At 30.8% G+C, this 18,609-nt stretch overlaps 1 protein-coding gene across 2 annotated transcripts; it reads right to left on the bottom strand.

The window, feature by feature from the left end:
* Positions 1–7,435: 7,435 nt before the first annotated feature.
* On the bottom strand, positions 7,436–18,505 carry LOC110429296 (uncharacterized protein At5g08430-like). 2 transcript variants are annotated; one of them, XM_089782430.1, is made up of 8 exons: positions 17,578–18,505; positions 16,464–16,576; positions 15,736–15,795; positions 13,923–13,973; positions 13,007–13,079; positions 11,976–12,215; positions 11,453–11,605; positions 7,436–8,231 (listed from the first exon to the last, which is right to left on the bottom strand). In XM_089782430.1, exons 1-8 carry the CDS (start codon positions 18,230–18,232, stop codon positions 7,852–7,854), a joined length of 1,725 nt encoding a protein of 574 aa, XP_089638556.1. In that variant the 5' UTR covers positions 18,233–18,505; the 3' UTR covers positions 7,436–7,851. The 2 variants fall into 2 exon arrangements, with proteins under 2 accessions (XP_089638556.1, XP_089638558.1); XM_089782432.1 differs by lacking the exon at positions 13,923–13,973.
* Positions 18,506–18,609: the final 104 nt, after the last annotated feature.

The following is an 18,609-nucleotide window of genomic DNA, read 5'->3' on the forward strand; positions in this document are numbered from 1 at the left end:
ATCTCACGAAACTTGAATTTATGGCTCTTAATATTACTGACAAGAATTCTCTATTTAGATTTTAAATGTTGAAATTCAAATTAAATGCTACGGGTTTTGAAAACACAATCAAAGAGGCAAATGAACCATCCAATCAAGATAAAACAAAAATAATGATTTTTTTTTTGTCACCATCTTCATGAAAGATTAAAAACTAAGTATCTTATAGTAAAAGATCTTATTCATCTTTGAGAAAGTCTAAAAAGTAAATATAATCCCAAAAAAAAAGTAATTTTTTCAAAAGCTCATTATCATTGGATGCAGTTATGATTGCCAAATTTAAAATTCGTAAGTGAGTATAACATAGCAAAATTTATAATTATTTATTAATGAAAATTGTGTGGAGAAAATGTTACTAATAAAGATATGTTAGAAAAAAAGATTTTATACTTTTTACACTTTAAATGTGCTCTTACAATAGCAATACTCTGAAAAAGGCTTTAAAAAATATTCTGAACTGATTTCATATCTTCTCGTAGCTGAACAAAATAATGAACTACTTATGAAAAAGCATGAATCTTGTCCAACTAGTTATGCTTCATTTCTAAAGTGAATGCGATATCATTTTATAATTATGATTATGGTCGTAGTCGTAAACGTGGACGTAGAAGAAGTCATCATAATTATTATAAATATAGTATCCTAATAATCATTATTCTAATAACAAGAATGCATTTAACAATCAAAAATGGGTGAATATTGAGACGATACAAAAAAAAATACAAGTGGACAAAATAAAAAGATAAAGAAAATATTTATCATCGATGTGGCATGAAAGGTATTGGTCATGTACTGTCGTACGTTGAAACATCTTATCAAACTTTATCAAGTTTCATTGAAAAATAAAAAAATATTAAAATAAATTTTATTAAAAATGATAACCAAGTTGATGTGACATATCTGGATGTTAATAATTTTTTTATCTACATTGAAAGACTAATTGATCATCTAATTGGCTATGCTATAATTGGTGATGCTGATGGAAATGTCTAAAAATGAAATTTATTAATAAGTTTTTTAATATGTTTTAATATTAGTCTATTAGGAAAACGCATTTCTTTATGTTCTCGTTACATATAAATGATATATTGATGTATTAAAATATATAATGTTTTTTATATTAACTTGTAAATTTTTTATTATATATCCAAATTTATAGAAGAAAATATGGATATTCCTCTCATTAGATCTAAAATCAACGATGAAAATATATTTCTAATAAACAGTGCTATAACACACACTATTTTTAAAGATAAGAAATATTTTTTTCATTTAAAATTGGAAGAAACTAATAGGAATACATTATTTGATAGTACATGATTAATTAAAAACTTCATAAGAGTCAATATTTTACTACTTATAAGAACAAGAGTTATAATCCAAGAAACATTATTTATCAATAAGTCTCAAAAACATTTGTTAAGTTTTAAAAATAATTGTGTGAATGGATATCATATTGAAACAATAAATAAAAGAGACATTGAATATCTACACATTACATCTATCATCTAAAATAAGAAGTATATATTAGAAAAGTACCCATTTTGTTCTTTAAATCGTACTACATAAATATTAAAATAATTGAAACTTATATTATTATAAATTAAAAATTTATTAATAATTTAAACATCTGTCATGACCGATTAGGTCATCTTGGATCAATAATGATGTAAAAAATTATAAAAAATTATATGATCATCTATTGAAACACTAAAAGATTTTTCAATCAAATGAATTCTCATGTATTGCTTGCTCTCAAGGCAAATTAATTATAAGGCCATCACTAGTTAAAGTTGAAACTGAACCTCTTGCATTTTTAAAACGTATTTCGAGTTATATATGTGAACCTATTCATCCACCATGTAAACCATTTAAATATTTTATGGTTTTAATCTATACATTGACAAAATAGTCACATGTGTGCTTATTATCAACTCATAATTTAATACTTATAAAATTACTTGCACAAATAATTTGTCTGTAAGTACATTTTTCTGATTATGCACTCAAGACAAATCGTTTTGATAATACTGGTAAATTTACATTTCAAGTCTTTAATGAATATTGCATGTCAATTGGAATAACCGTTGAACATCTTATTGTTTATGTTCATACACAAAATGATCTAGTAGAATTATTTATTAAACGACTTAAACTGATTACAAAGCCATTACTTATGAAATCTAAACTCTTTATTTCTGTTTTGGGACATGCCATTTTGCATGTAATAGCACGTATACCCATTAGGCCAATAAGCTATTCTAAATTTTCCACCATATAATTAATTTATGGTCAGGAACTAAATATTTCTCATCTAAGAATATATGGGTGTGCAGTATATGCTCTAATTACCCTAAAACAACGCACAAATATAAGTCTTTTCAGAAGGCTAAGAATATATGTTCGATACGAATCTCTATCCATAATTAAATATCTAGAAGTATCAACAAGAGATTTATTCATGACAAGATTTTTCGATTATCATTTTGATAAAATAATTTTTTCAACATTAGGAGGCGAAAATAAGCAATTTTTTTTAGAATAAATTATCATTATTTAGTTTTGATCCTTACACAAATTAATGGGTACTTGAAGTTCAATAGATAACTCATTTACAAAATATAACAAATCAATTACTAGACTTATTTACTAATCTAAGAGAATAACTAAATCTCATATACTAGTTGAAATGCTCTAATTAGAATTGATGACCCCGAAGGACAACCTACTATTACCAATAAGTCTAAAGCATGCCAAAAGTGTGAAAAACCAATCGATTCTAAAGATAAAAATTCTCAAAAAAAGAAAAGAAACAAATATTTAAGATGATCATAAAGAAGAAACAAAAACTCTAGAAGAGACCTCTAACATAATTCAAGAAGAAATTTAGCTTCATGAACTCAATGAAAATAAAACAATCTCAATAAATTATGTCATGATAAGAAAAAAATGGAACCAAAATAAAATAAACATCAATGATATTTTTGCAAATAATGTAATGCTCAAAATTATGAACGAAAATGAGGATCTTGAACTAACATTTATTGAAAAATGTAAAAATAGAAATGATTGACCAATGTGGAAAGACACAATCAAGGTAGGACCAAATTCACTTGCAAAACATGAAATTTTTAGATGTATAGTTCGTACACCAAATAATGTAAAACCAATGGAATATAAATGGGTATTTGTATAAAAAAAATGTGAAAACTAAAATTGTGAGATATAAAGCATAGTTTGTCACACAAAGTTTTAATCAAAGGCCTGGTATTAATTATGAAGAGACATATTCTCCTGTGATGGATACAATTACATTTCGATATTTAATTAGTTTGACAATACATGAGAAATGTAAAATGCATATAATGAATGTCGTTACAGCCTATTTATATGGCTCACTTAATAACGATATATGTATATATAAATCCCCAAAGCATTACAATTGCTTGAAGCACACAATTTGAATTCATAGAAAATTTATTCCATTAAATTAAATAAAAATGTTTGCATGGATTAAAGTAATTCGAACGTATGTGGTATAATCGTCTTAGTGAATATTTATGGAAAGAAGGCTATAAAAATGATCATTTATGCTCATGTGTTTTTAGAAAAATATTCGGATTTGAATTTGTCATAATTTTAATTTATGTTGATGACTTGAACATTGTTGAAACTTCTGAAGAGTTATCAAAAGCAGTGAATTACTTAAAAGAAAGAATTTTAAAGACCTTGGAAAGACAATTTCATTTACGTATTTAGATTGAGCACTTGATAAATGATATTTTTGTTCATCAATCAAATTATATAGCAAAAGTGCTAAAATAATTCTATATGGACAAAGCACATCAATTGAGTTCACCAATGACTGTAAAATCACTAGCTATGAAAATAATCCTTTTTGACCTCGAGAGAATGATGAAAAACTTCTTAATCTTAAAGTACCATATCTTAGTGCAATGAAATATTAATATATCTTGCTAGCAATACACAATTTGATATATCTTTTACCGTAAATTTCTTAGTAAGATATAGTTTTGCTACAACTCTAAGACATTAAAATGAAATTAAACATATTCTTTAATATTTCTAAGAGACTACGGACATCAGTTTATATTACTCAAATGTATCCAAATTAGATTTAATTGATTATGCAGATGTAGCGTATTTATTTGATCACACAAAGCTCAATCTTAATCTGGTTACATACTCACATATAGAGGTACGACTATTTCATGGCGTTTTGTAAAAACAAACTATAATTATTATTTCTTTTAACTATGCAAAAATTTTAACAATTCATGAGGCAAGTCATGAATGTATTTGGTTAAAATATGTCATTCAACATATTCAAGGGTCGTGTGACTTATCAATCAAAAGAAAAAATCCAACAATGGTATATGAGGATAATATAGATGCCATATTTTTTTTTGAGTTAATTTAAATTTGAGTTTGATTTAATTTTTTTCTCTTTATTTTATTGATATTTATTTATGTTTAGGCCAAATTAAGTATAAGTGCGTTTAGATTAAGCCTTTTTAAAATTGAAGTCCAATTTTAAGATTGGATCTTATAAGCTTTCAAAGTCCAAAACATTTTGGGCCATCATTAAATGGATGCTTGTTAAGGCTATTAAAGCCCACGAAATGTTGGGCCAATTGTTATTAATATATATATATATATAACCTATATAAATATAAGATTCAAAACTAGCTCCGTATTTAGTCACATTGTTGTCCTGTTAAGCTTCCATGTGGAAATTTGTTTTTGGCTTTTAGTTGGGTTTGAGCAGAGTGCGGTGTGGCTTATTCTTTGTTTGAGTGAGCAACACGTTAGATGGATTGTGTGAGCTTTTATTCTTTCATTAGGAATTGCATCTAATCGCTCCTTTGTGTACGGTGTGCTATCGTGTATGCCCTGAAAAGTCATGGTGATTAAACAAAAAGGTTTTTGCCTAGAAGACATAGTCATCCTAATTTGATGCCGAATTTCATCTCTGTCAATATCATTAATGATCTTGAAATTCCCATACATATCAAATCTATTTTATATTCACCCTTGAATCCATTCGGCTTATTTCTCTTACAACCCAAACCGTCTAACCCGACCCTTTCTTTGTTTATTTTATATTCAACATTTGAGCTTTATTTTTACTATTCCATGGTCTAACATTTTGCTTTTGACTGTGTTGATTTGTGCTACATGAATTGCTTTAGAAAAAGTTTGCTCTGTTTCTTTCCTTGTAAACATCTTATTTCTCTTCGTCAAAGTTCTCAATAACTTTTATTTTTATTTTATACATAACGATCCCTAATAAGAAGACTATCTCCTTCAGGAATCTATCTCTGTTTATATTTTTAATAAGATTCTTGGTGATATTTTTCTTTATTTTGGTATAGTAGGGATTTCCAATAAAGGCTGGTTTGACAACGTCCAGATCTATTCTAAAGAGCTGCATAGACTTAACAATAAGCCCATCAAGGTGATTAAAGAAACCCGTCTAAGATTTTATGGGTAGTTGTGTTATTAAATTAGCCCGTTGTAGGTAATTATAGTCCACTCCTCCATGGTTGGAAAAGGTGCACCTGCTTGGTTCTAAGTTGTAACAACTAACAAGGACTCAAGTGCATTTTGTTTATAACCAACCTACGACACTTATCACTAAATCAGAACCCACCACTTTCTCCAAATTTATGATTTACTTTAAAAAAAAAAGATTAAGTCAGATTTATTAGATTTTATTATTATTTCATTAAATGTAGACCAAAGTATTTATACTTATGCCTAAAATTTTCAATTACTTCTCCTGATCATTGCACTAATTATACTAATTGAAAACTATTCAGTCATAGCTATTATACTTTTTATGTTTTAGTATCTTTCATTGTATTTTCAATGTTTTTAACAAGTTTCATTTTTTATATGTGCGCATTTATGCTTTAGAAATTTGGATGAGTTATATATCATTCATTGTTTTTTCTTTAATTTTTACAGCAGGTTGCAAATTCTTTCTTCAGTAAATGACATACATTAAACATAGATTTGTAAAATTCATTATGATATTCAAATGCGAGCTAATTTTGCCTTTCTTTGTGCTCTTACATGATTTCAAACACTCCTTTTAAATGTATAAATTTTTTACATCGAATTTATGCAATCTTGAACTTTTTCTATTATTTTTTATTTTTTAATTATAAAAATGATATTCAAATTTTCTGTTATGTTCTCATTGTCAGATATTACAATACTCACATAGCATTTCCTCATCTATTTGTCTAATGTGTATATGCGTTTTTGTTCTGTAGTGTTTTATAGTTTTTTCCACTGAATATCACGTCAAATAGCAATTGAGCATTGTAAAGCTTTCAACCTTACTTCGTCTTCTCATTTTTGCATCTTTTTTGTTCTCACTCTGTTCATTTGTTTTTTTATTTAGGTCATATCATTACTTTTTATATTATTAATTTCTTAAGTTTTCTGTTAGATCTTCCTTTCATAGTAATAAGTTTATCTTTATAGATAAAAATAATCATAACAAATAAAATAGATGTAACAGGGTCAAAATATTGAGAACTAAAAAATTAAACAAGATAAGATATTATGTCAGTTCTAATCCGATTATATCTAAAAGTGACAGTTACTCATTTCAAATTGAAAGAGAATTTCCTCCTCGATACATCAACATGAATAATGTCCCCCTAACCCAGTGTATCTATGTGTCAATAAGAGAACATGTAATTCTCCATTCTTCTGCAAATGCTCATGAAGAATTCCAGACAATTCGAGTTGAACCTGTTATAACTATTACCATGACTGGTTCAGCAAATATTTGTTACAAAAGAGAAAATTTGATTGCACATCTTATCTTTCATCTACCTTGAGTTATTTTTCTCAATAAAATACTTCAATTATAATTGATGATTTGTGTAGAATGCATCAACATTCTGGTTTTGCATTTTCTACTTCTGGGTCATTAAATGTCATCAATGTCGATCTTAACAGTAAACTTATCTTTCTTAAAATCCCCCTTCATTTATATTGTAATTATCTCTAATCTCCTTTTCCTTCTTTTTTCAATGCTCCATGATCTTATTTTTTACAGTTAACAGTATTTTTAGACCAATTTTCAAGCTATTCATACTTGATACTTCAATTTGTTTTTCTTTTTATTTCTGTCTTTCCTATTATTTGCTTTCAATCATTTACCCTGTTTTTACTTCTTATTCCCTTTCTTGTTCTTTATTTCTCTTTTTTTTTTTTGCTTTCTATTGATGGACTGTTTATACATTAAGAATGACTTATGTTCAATTTTTAATATTAGTTTTGTACTACTTTCATCCTAAAATTTATTTATAAAATGTCTAACAAAGAGTGGCACCAATTCATGAGACCAATAACATCGGAGTATATAACTTATTGATTAGTACATAATTTCTTTACATTAAAAGTAAAATTCAAATCACCTCTCCCTCAATTCTAAAAAAGAAAAAAATCATCTACAAATGCTATTTCTTGAGAAAGTGGCTATCTGGGGCTTGGCCCAGATGATGAACATTGGACATTTCTTGCCTTCAATGCCTATCTATTCATCTATCTGGGTTTTAACAAAGAAATCTAATGGAGAAATCCAAAAGGAACAGAGATTTCTCTGACCAACCATGCCGTAACATTACTTGAAATTTGAGAGGATTGGTGTTTATTTGGTATGACAAAATTTTAATCCTCACAACCTAAAGGGCCTACTTGCAGTTTCAAAAAACCTGATTCTTGCCCATGTAGTTCAAAATATTGACCGCTATGTACAATATTCAACAATTAGATGGGAAACATCCGGTGAAGTATGTCAGTCAACAATACAGCTTTATGTTTGCTCTGACCTGTCTTCCAAACCTTAAAATCTGGTGGGAAGTAGTGAGCATCCTTCCAACCTTTTAGTGATTTGAGGGAGAAAGGGCCCTGTTCATATCCCCGAGGGTCTGAATAATGCCATATCAGGCTATTGACACCATCAAGTGCCTGAACTCCATTTGAATCCTCATCATCATCACTCAAATCAATCACTTGAGTATTTGACATATTTACAAAGCTTCGTTTCTCAATGTAATCATCCTTCACTGGTACATCCACAAGCTGTGCTCTCGCATAATTACTGTCGCTTGGTCGCTTTGGCTGTTCATGAACATCATGCTGATTATCTGCAACAAATGGAAATAGATTACTTCAAAGGATGATTGAGAAAACAGGTTAAAGACTGCAGTCCAACATGCCGGGGTTTTTCTTTTGTTTTAAAAAGCAATTCCGTACAACTAGTCAAAAAGAATCCAAATTAAGAGAAATTTAGAGTCATTTTTGCCTCTTCAGCTCTGCACACACCACTTGTGTGTTTGCAACCATAGAATCATGAGCCCCCAACCCAAGTCACAGGGTGGAGACAAGAGTGAGGATCAGGGGGCTGTGGCTCTGTCTCTTAATCACAATACGTATAGATGGCTCAAAGGTTGATTTCCAGTATAATTTGTAGATTCCACAGGCTTAATTTTTGCACGCATTTCATCTAACAATTGATAAAAAGTTTTACACCATGAGTCATTTACTTGGTGAACAATTATCCTATAATTTTGACTTATAAAGTTTATTCTTTTTGGAATATAAGAGCTTAATTTAAGTAGGTCTGAATGTGTAAAACATTTATATATACAAGTATGATCGCACAGACTTGGTTCTGTTGGAGTTACCATGAATTCTACATAGCTAAACTAGAGTCACAAAATCCTATCTCTGAATAGATAGGAATTGCTTTAAATACTTCAAATGGGCGAATTTGATTACAAAAGTTTAAAAGACTTTATTTTGTATTTCATTCAAGTAATTCAACAATCTTTGCGGATCTCCCACAAAAAATTCTATTTTTCTTCTAGTGCGCACAAAATTTCTTGCATCTAATTAAATACCTCCAACATTTTGACTCCGATGAGATTATCTAATAGATAACTCATCATAAGATGGGTTTTAATACCTGCCTTTCTCATTTTATCAATCATACCCTCCTGAATTTCACCAATTTTTCTGTGTTATGGTAAAAGATGGCATTTTCTTGGAGTGGCTAATATAAGCTAATTGTCTTTCCTCAACAAACCCAAACAATCCATGATCAATCATTACTTTTGTTTACCAAAAGTCTAGCATTACAAGCACAACGTGTCTAGCATTACAAGCACAACGTGTCTCACCCCAATGCCTCTACTTGTTAACTTCATTCTTCTTAAATCTTTACTCTTTGAAACCTTCTTTAGAGCAATACAAGCACCTCCTAGTGTCATGGATCCCACATCAGTAAGATATGAGATGGGTCTTGGTATATAAACATGGGCTTTCCTCTACCTATCAAGCATGTCTTCAAGGTTGGAATAAGGGCCTATAAGAAGACTGGTGTAAAGGTCCCTCTCCTCTACAAGGCAAAGAGACATTGCAACTAGGCGCTGTACAATTGGATGGGGTAAAATGTCACGGATCCCACATCTCTAAGAGATAGGATGAGTCTTGAGTATATAAACGTGGGCTTTCCTACACCTATCAGGTATGTCTTTTGGATTGGAATCCTCAACCCGTGACAATAACACTACCATCTTTATGTGATTTTCTTATTGCTCCTTTTCTCACACTTACCCTTTATGTATCCATACTTGTTTTAGAAGTCACAAGCAATTTTATTTTAACATTTGTTCAACTTTCATTATGAAAAAGTCAGATTTGCCAAATTGAAATATTAAAGCAATTTTGACCTATTTATTATGAGTTAAGATTTTGTGGCTCTGGAACAAATGATTTATCTTTTCATTTTAGAAAGAACAAAAACACATCTATAAATTGGTTACGATCAATTCCTTTCTACATCTAATTATAGGGGATTTTTTACTATTCTCATTAAACTAATTAATTAAAAGTAAAATTTATTGTATAATATATGTGCAAGACAATTCATTGCTATCTTTTCTAAAAAAAGGGTTAATAGGTTTTTTTTTTGTTAGCTGATGGACACTAAAAAGAAACCTTAAATGCAATGTTGCTGTATAAATAGCTCTCTCACAAAGGAATCTTTGGTCAACGTTTTAAAGGTGCACATTTATATCTAATTTCAACTTTCCTTTATTTTTGGATTAATATTTTATACACCAATGATGAAGTTTTTAAACTCCACAAGCGGGATTAGAAGGTTGTAACATGTCCATCTAGTTAGTATTTAATTTATTAATTTCTTTATATATAGCCTAATGAGACATGTAGCAACCCTTATACCAGTTGCAGTGCATAGGATAATAATCCTTTATATTTTAAATCTAAGAATATAATTGTTTTAAATGTATACTACATAATTGATATAATTAGCTGAATCAATTCTAAATTCACATTGATACCAAACGTAAAAGTAGATAGTACTTTGAGCTGGACAAATTAAATATGTAAGCACCTTTAGCCTAACAGTTGTTACCCCTACTTAACAAATATAATGTCTAAGCTTTCTTAGGTCTATTTTTTTCCACCTTTTCTGGATAATACATGTAACCATTGGAGATGTTGGAAATTGTCTCCTTGGTCTCTGTGTATCATTTTATTTCTTCTTAGTTTTTCATAAATAATATTTCACTTCAATTTGATTAACATTATTCAAAACAATTTTATCTTGTTTTTTCATAAAATTATGAATAGAAAAAGAATTGAATACAGAATCATGTTTTGGTACATCAAATGTAAGAATTATTTCGTGCACAATGCATTATAAACCTTTTTTTTCCTAAATCTTATATTATACCACTAAGGCTGCTATATTTCTACTTGCAAAATGTATATCTATAAAGGATCTAGAATTATTTCCTTTTTCTTTTTTTAGAAAAACAATTTGGTAGCTTTTTTTTTTTTTTTTTCTAAACTTGAATGCTACATTATAGCTTGATGTATGATTTCTTTTAATACAAAGAATCTAAAGTTGAAATATAAAGTCAGCATTGGTTAAGTGTTATGAATTTTTTGGGCCAATCACAAAAAGTATTGTTTTATGTATTCGTAATGGATTAACTTTTATATCAATAAGAATGAATGAAAGTTTGCAAACTTTTTTTGGCTATTCAAATAAAAAAATGGACATAGGTTTCAATGACAATTTCTATGATTAAGACATTTCATAAACAGAACATGACTCGATGGGAAAATGAGTGATATACAAATAAGAATAAAAAAAAATAAAAAATATATATCTATTATATTTTAACAAATATATTAACTTTAATTATCAATCCTGTACATTGCATGGGGTGAAATCAAATATAACCTAAAGAGTAAAACAAAGGCATCAAGCATATCAGATGAAAAGAATTTCAAGGGCAAGTTTATGAAAAGAAATGAACAAAAGTTGACGCACCTATGGTTGAAGGCATCAAGGCTGACACTTTTCCATCCAAAGCTGTATCACTAGGAATAGCTGAAGTTCCATTGAGAGTTGATACCAGTGAGCTATCACTTTCCTGTTTATCATCCGGAAAATCTTGTGGTGCAGTTTCAAGTCCCATTTCTTCTGCAATAACATTTGGTAATGGATTAACTTTTATATCAATAAGAATGAATGAAAGTTTGCAAACTTTTTTTGGTTATTCAAACAAAAAAATGGACATAGATTTCAATGACAATTTCTATGATTAAGACATTTCATAAACACAATGTAACTTGATGAGAAAATGAGTAATATATAAACAAGGATAAAAGAAAAATAAAAAATATATATCTATTTCATTTTACCAATTTATTAACTTTAATTATCTAGCCTGTACATTGCATGGGGTCAAATCAAATATAACCTAAACAGTAAAACAAAGCCATCAAGCATATCAGATTAAAAGAATTTCAAGGGCAATTTGAAGGAAAGAAATGAATAAAAGTTGATGTACCTATGGTTGAAGGCATCATGGTTGACAATTTTCCACCTAAAGCTGTATCACTAGGAATATCTGAAGTTCCCTTGAGAGTTGATACCAGTGAGCTATCATATTCCTGTTTATCATCTGGAAAATCTTGTGGTGCAGTTTCAATTTCTATTTCTTCTGAAATAACATTTGGAACCTCAAGCAATAGTCGTGACTGTTCCTCTGGAGTCATAAGCAGCTCTCTTCTCTCCATGTACTCAAACAATGTAAAAGCTGAAGCAAGTTAAGTAGTCAATTATGCTTAATGGAAATGCTTCATGACAGATGCCCACAAAGTTTGACAGGCTCCAGCCCACAGTTTCTTGAGAAAGTAAATGTTAATTGTCAATTTTGGAATGGTAAATTATGAGACAGCTCTGACACAAAAGTGCATGAACTCACAAAAATAAAACGTGTCTATGCCTCTTCATACCTTGAGAAAAGGAAAAGATAGATGCATACAAAAGCACAAGTTTACAGTAGAAGACTAGGCTCACAGAAAATCAAGAAGACCATTCTGAACTGTTTTACACTTTTACTAAAAAAACCCATAGAGGCATAAAGGCAAACTCCACATGGACTCCCTCACATTAAAATACAAGATCATTCATTTACAGAGGTAAAAAGTTTTTTTTTTTTTTGAAAAGTAATTTACAGAGGAAAAAGTTGGGGAGATATGTGAGCTCTATATCTTTGTAATGTCTCCTAAAAACTCCCATCATTAACATAGTAGAGCTACCTGTAATATTAAGAAGTAAAGAACTAAAAACCTCAGCACTTGACTATTTTAAACAAAGTTAACAGAATTATCGATTTTTTCAATTATTTGTTAGGTGTGTCTCTGCCAATTCAAGAATAAATGTTTAAAGAACTTGGTTCAGGAGTTACAAAATTATTAACACATCAATGGTGGATTTTCTTTTCTAGTCACAATACCTAAAATGCAACTGGTGAGCTCCATAATTAGTCAAAGCACTTATGTCTAGGTATGTGATCAACAGATATTCAAAAAGGATATTCTCTGCGCCATCCCTTTTCATTGGCACGATCAATGAGCTTTTGTAACAAGGTAATCTCTGCTGAAAGCCACTGGGAAAAAAAAGAGTACAGAATCCCAGGAAAGAATTTAAAAATTTCAATTACTATACCAACACAGTCATCACAAACATTCCCAAGAAGGAGACTGCACAGTCAGCATATATAATTTAGGCCAACAATTCACAAGTACATAGAAATTTATGGTGAAGAGTATCACTACAACAACTATGCAGGCAGCAGATTTACAAGAACATAAAAAAAATCGATATTTTTCATTCCAACAATAATGCATTCAAAAATCTTCTTCAAATGGCTCTTTAATTATGTCTGGATTCATCCTTTGGATTAGTATAAATACCTATGTAATTCAGCAAATTATGCAAGACAAGTCATTTGAATGAAAGTCATATGAATTCAAGTTCTCTCATATTTTTTATGACTTCGCCTACCCTATTCTTCTCTATATCAATTGTGTGAGTGCCCACAATATTCCAACAATAATGCATTCCAAAATCTCCTTTTGAGGAAATTTTCATCATATAATTATGTTAATCTTATATTGTTTCCTTTTTAATTATTTTTTCTTTCCTTTTTAACCATTTTTAATGCAAAATCCTAATAAAATCAAGGGTATCTCTTTTAAAAAAAATTCAATAAAAGATCTAGTCAACATTTAATACATAAAATTTTTGTAGGATAAATCCAATACATAAAATTCTCAAAACTAAGAATTCAACACTTAATCTTTTAGCATATCAAACAGCACGTGAAATAGGCAACCAACTGTAAAAGACACTTGGCCATCAATTGACAATACCAAACACCAATAACAAGAGAATAAAAGTTGCAACCATTCTCTAACAGCTAAGTATAGTTTGTCATGAGAATACATACGTGCTTGGTTATATCTTCATGCAAAATTCGAGCCTTTGCTTCAAGTTCCACCTATCAATGGTTTAAAATAATTTTGATATTTGGAAAAGTTAAAAGGTTGGAAAGAAAAAAGAAATAGGCGTCAAAAACTAGAAACACAACAGAGTGAAATCAATGGGTAAAACAAGGGACTGGAGGGTAGAGAAAAATACCTAGGAAACCAATATCAATAAGTGGTAACCAAACATAAACAAATAAAAATCTGCATCAGTAGCTTTGCAGGTTTGCTCGGTGTGTAAAAAACCAAGAATGATAGAGCATCAGTTAATATGCAATTAGAATTGAATAAAGTATCCTATAGATATGTCCAGCTTAATGGTAAGTGAAATGTTGTGAAACCATGAGAATTAAAGTTTGTGGGACATCACCAGTGCCCCATTGATGTTTGCTATTAAGATTAGGCACACCATAATTCTCTTTTGGGTTGACTGACCCAAGTAGGAACCAGGCCAGGATGTGAGCCCATCTGATGATTAGAACTGGCACAAGTCCATATCATCTAGCTGAATAAGTGATAAGTGAGTCATCTGACTGAGACTTTTAGTCCTAGGAATATGGTCTGATGACCAACTGAGGCCAGAAATGACACCAGTCAACGGTTTGAGCAGTCAGCACAACCGGGCAGGGTCTGGTTTTAAAACATTCACCAACAGTAAACATAACAGGGATGCAACAAATTTATTGATGGAGCACATTGCAGAATTGATTTTGACTAAATTTTCAGATCTGTAACCAGTTGATTTTACCACCAAAAAACCCTATGTTACTATTCTTTCTAATCCCAGATACACTCAAATCAATCAACAATCACAATTCAAACTAAAACGCTTAATTATTATTCCAGGTACTGCTCAAACTAACAGGACAGTATCCATATAACTTGCTAAATCCCTTATCTGTTCCTCCAACCTTAACTTGACACCTTACTCCTAGCTATTCTACACCAACAATATAATTAGTTCAACAAATAAAAAGGCCTTCTGCATGCAAAATCTTTTATTTCATCTTCTATTTATGAGTAATTAATTGCTTGAAACCTTTGATAACATCAATTTCCAATGTTAATTCTAATTTTGGGAACCCAAAAGGAAGAGGAAGATTCTCCTGCTCTGCAGGACACCAGCTTCCACAAACACTTAGAGTTCAATAGCTGCATCATAGCCTACAGATCAGCTACTGAGCTCAGCTTACTCTACCATTTACATAAAAACCCATGTAACCAGACTAAACCTGATAATTACCACAAAGATCTTTCATGGATGCTAACAAAAAATTTATTAAATGTTCACAGTTTTATGGAAGCCAAACATATTGCAAAACATTCCACAGCAAGCAAGACATACACCTTGATTTGTCAGGCACTATAAAGAAAATCAATCACAAAATCTTACATCCTTTCCCTTTTTTATATTTTTTCATAAACACAATAACAGTAAATGATTTGCCTGTAGCTCAAGAAGCCTTAACTTGGCACAAACTTCTAGTATCTATTCAAGCAATGCTGTATCTCTAACAATCCCAGAACAACACTCTGGAACTAGCAACATACCTTATAAAAGAAATTTAAGTTCTTAAGTTCTTAACACTTCATCCTATGTAATTTCCAGTTAACCTACACGCATTTATCAAATGAAAATTAAGAAATGGACAATATTGACAGTTTGAACTGCCTAACATTGCCCTAAAAGACATAGATTCTTACATTAGACAAAGATCAATATCATTCCTACTAGAATGTAACATTATGGATTATGCAAATAGTACAAGAGCTTACAATAGTTAATCTCTTCAGCAATCCATTTTTCACTCTCTGATGCAAATCCTCACATTCTTCCTGCAAAAAGCCCACAACAAAGTTAAGACACCCACATGCACCCTGATATCTGTTCCAGTGTAAACAGCAGCCTCCTAACAAACAAATTAAGATATTTTGCCACACCATGTACAGCTGCAATACCAATCCTAACCTACCATTACTTCAACCATGCCTTCTTTGGAAAGGCACATATGCTCTAGATATGAAACAGGTGATTGTTAACAGACCTCATATAAAAATGGAAAGTCAAATGACGAGCTGGGTAAGATCTAATTGTCAGTAAGAGAATTTTTTTCAGAAAAAAATTTAGAAGGTTTGGAATAACAAGTTGCTAATGTTAGTAGCATTAACAATCACTAAAGGAGCTACCATATGTCTGTCTCCAATTTAGTATCCCACAGGTGAAGTGAAATATAAATAAATTAACCATTTCTGTTACTGCTTTGCACTTCATCTCAACAAGATAGTGCTTTCTTCTTCAAGCAACTATAAAAATATTTCAAATCTTGTTTCGGTTTTAAAGTTAAAAAAAGGATTAGCAACAATTCATCAAAATATGTCAAACGTCCAGATGAATAGCACCTAAATTCAGAAAGATGGTAGGCTGAAAGAAAATTTCAGCTTGGCATTGAAATATGTCAAAACCGAGTTCCATTAGAATGTACTAGCAGAACTGTGCTGGTTACCTGAGAGAAATTATCATCTGAAAGCATGGAAAGGTTAACATCTTTCACAAAATTTGAAACCTGGAGAAGAATGTCTGTGTTTATATCATTGTTCCCAGAGGCCTTCTTCAGCCCTTGACAACAAAGAATGCTAACACCGTAAATTAACTATTTAAAACAGATAAGAACATATTGCATAATTAACACGAGATAATGTCGCATCATACTAATAAACCAAAGCATAAGTTCTACATATATCAATAGCAAAGAAATTAACATTTCAAAAAGCTGGTTTAATAATGGCATTAATTGTTTGCCTTAAAGAAGGGTGGTAAGCAGTTCTATCACAAAAGGTATAAGTCATCAAAATTAACAGTTTGTAGTTATTGGTATAAAACATACCAAATAGTAGTTTTCAGCTTAGGTTTCTCATATTATCTTCCACGACACAATGATCACATTTCTCTACTTGTAATAAAATAACTAATATCCTTCCCCAACCCCCAGTCACCAATTGATCACTAAAAAGAAAAAGACTTTGTTCACAAACATACTGAAAAACTATTTGATTTGCATAGAAATCCTTCACTTGCTTAATAGTTATACACAGAATGAGCTCCATGTCTAGTTGTTCCCACCCCTAGTAGATTAACAGAAAAGCATCCAAGAATCTTGCTAAAGACAATAAGCCACTAGTCAACTAGGATTTATTACCATAACTAGTTTTTTATTTCTCAACTTTCTCTGCTTCAACTTTAAGTCAAGGAGCATGGTATATTTCTTAAAATTTACATATAATTATCTTGTGTATTGAAAATTAAATGGAAATTATGTGTAATTAAGGATTGGGCTTGTAAGATTGCTATAATCAAGTGAAAAAGTAATTCTAAATAATAAATGAAGCTATTTATTCACAGAAACATCTAGCTCATTAAACCAGAAATCCCCTTAATCTACTTCCAGTGCTTTTTTTCTTTTTCAGTTTCCAGGAAATATGTTGTCACTCCACTGCTGTTTCTGTTTCTTAGACTGCATCAGACACACACAACAGGACAAGAATAAAACAGTCGTACTGAAAGAAAAAGTGTAATTGCAAGTAAATAATTACTAGCTCCATAACTTAACAGCAAATCACCTTTAACTAGCACAAGCTGATGAGAGTTTTGCTGAAGGTAGTAATTGGGGTCTGATTTGATCCTCACAAAGCTACCTACCACTTTAGCTTCAAAGCTTTCAGAATCTTTCAAAAGATCCTGAACTAAACTCTTTTTCAAATAAACCAGCTTTATATTCTCCTGAACTATCGCAGCGAAGCAGCTTTTTGGTGTTTCAATGACCTTTTTCCTCTGGTAAGCTTTTCTCTCAGAAATCACGCTTTTCTGTTCTTCACCAACAGCGTCCTCGTCTGACATAGATGAAAAGCCGTCACTCCATGCGTCTTGGTTTTCAGCATAGTGTGTCTCAAGCAAGTCATAGACTTTCATTCGACCAATTGCTTTCCTTCCAAAGATAGAATAAAGCCTCTCGTCACAAAGGATTCTCTTCTTCTTTGCCGGGTGAAGAAGGTTATTATCATTAACATATTTGCGTATGATGTCAGTAACATCATGTTGAGAGATTTGTTTGGCGGTGTCTTTACCAATTGATTCAAGAAATTCAATCAGTGGTTTTGATCCCCAACCAACAAACTCCAGTTTCTTCGATCTTACTTTTCTTTTCAAACTGGCAGCAGTAGGTAGCTTCCCGCTGTGTTCTTCCAACCAAAAAAACGGTGCTGCCTTGTCGTCCATATCGCACACTCAAATTCTGAACACCAACTTCCTCAATTTGAAATTCTTCAGTCGAACCTGCACAATATGAAGCTTTAGAATGCAGAGCCTGCGTTTCGCATGGGCTATGCTTCACTGTCTTGAAAATCTACCATTGCCCTAGAATTGGAGCAGAAGATGATCACATTTGCTGACTGGCATAAATCATCAATGAAAGGTAATTTGCGCTGGGTATTAAGATTTTTTTCCTAATTCAGCTCCGGCCTGTTCAACTCTAAAATGGGTTTTTTGTTTCAAAATAATCCATTTTTTAAAGTCCAACACTCTATCCCCCCTGTCCATGAATGAAGTCGTATCATATATTACCCATTTTACCCTTCAAAAATAAATAATAATAA

The sequence above is a fragment of the Theobroma umbraticum genome, unplaced genomic scaffold (assembly GCF_002168275.2).
Source record: "Theobroma umbraticum cultivar Fairchild unplaced genomic scaffold, ASM216827v3 scaffold_44.0, whole genome shotgun sequence".
NCBI lineage: Eukaryota > Viridiplantae > Streptophyta > Magnoliopsida > Malvales > Malvaceae > Theobroma > Theobroma umbraticum.

What these genes read in the sequence shown, in the direction of transcription:
- LOC110429296 (XM_089782430.1), bottom strand. Translation starts at nt 18,232, where the DNA reads ATGGACGACAAGGCAGCACCGTTTTTTTGGTTGGAAGAACACAGCGGG. An exon ending in ATGAAGATATAACCAAGCAC is followed by an intron (nt 13,080 to 13,922) that starts GTATGTATTCTC and finishes TTTTTTTCCCAG; the next exon opens with TGGCTTTCAGCAGAGATTAC. An exon ending in AAAGGGATGGCGCAGAGAAT is followed by an intron (nt 12,216 to 13,006) that starts ATCCTTTTTGAA and finishes CAGCTTTTACAT; the next exon opens with TGTTTGAGTACATGGAGAGA.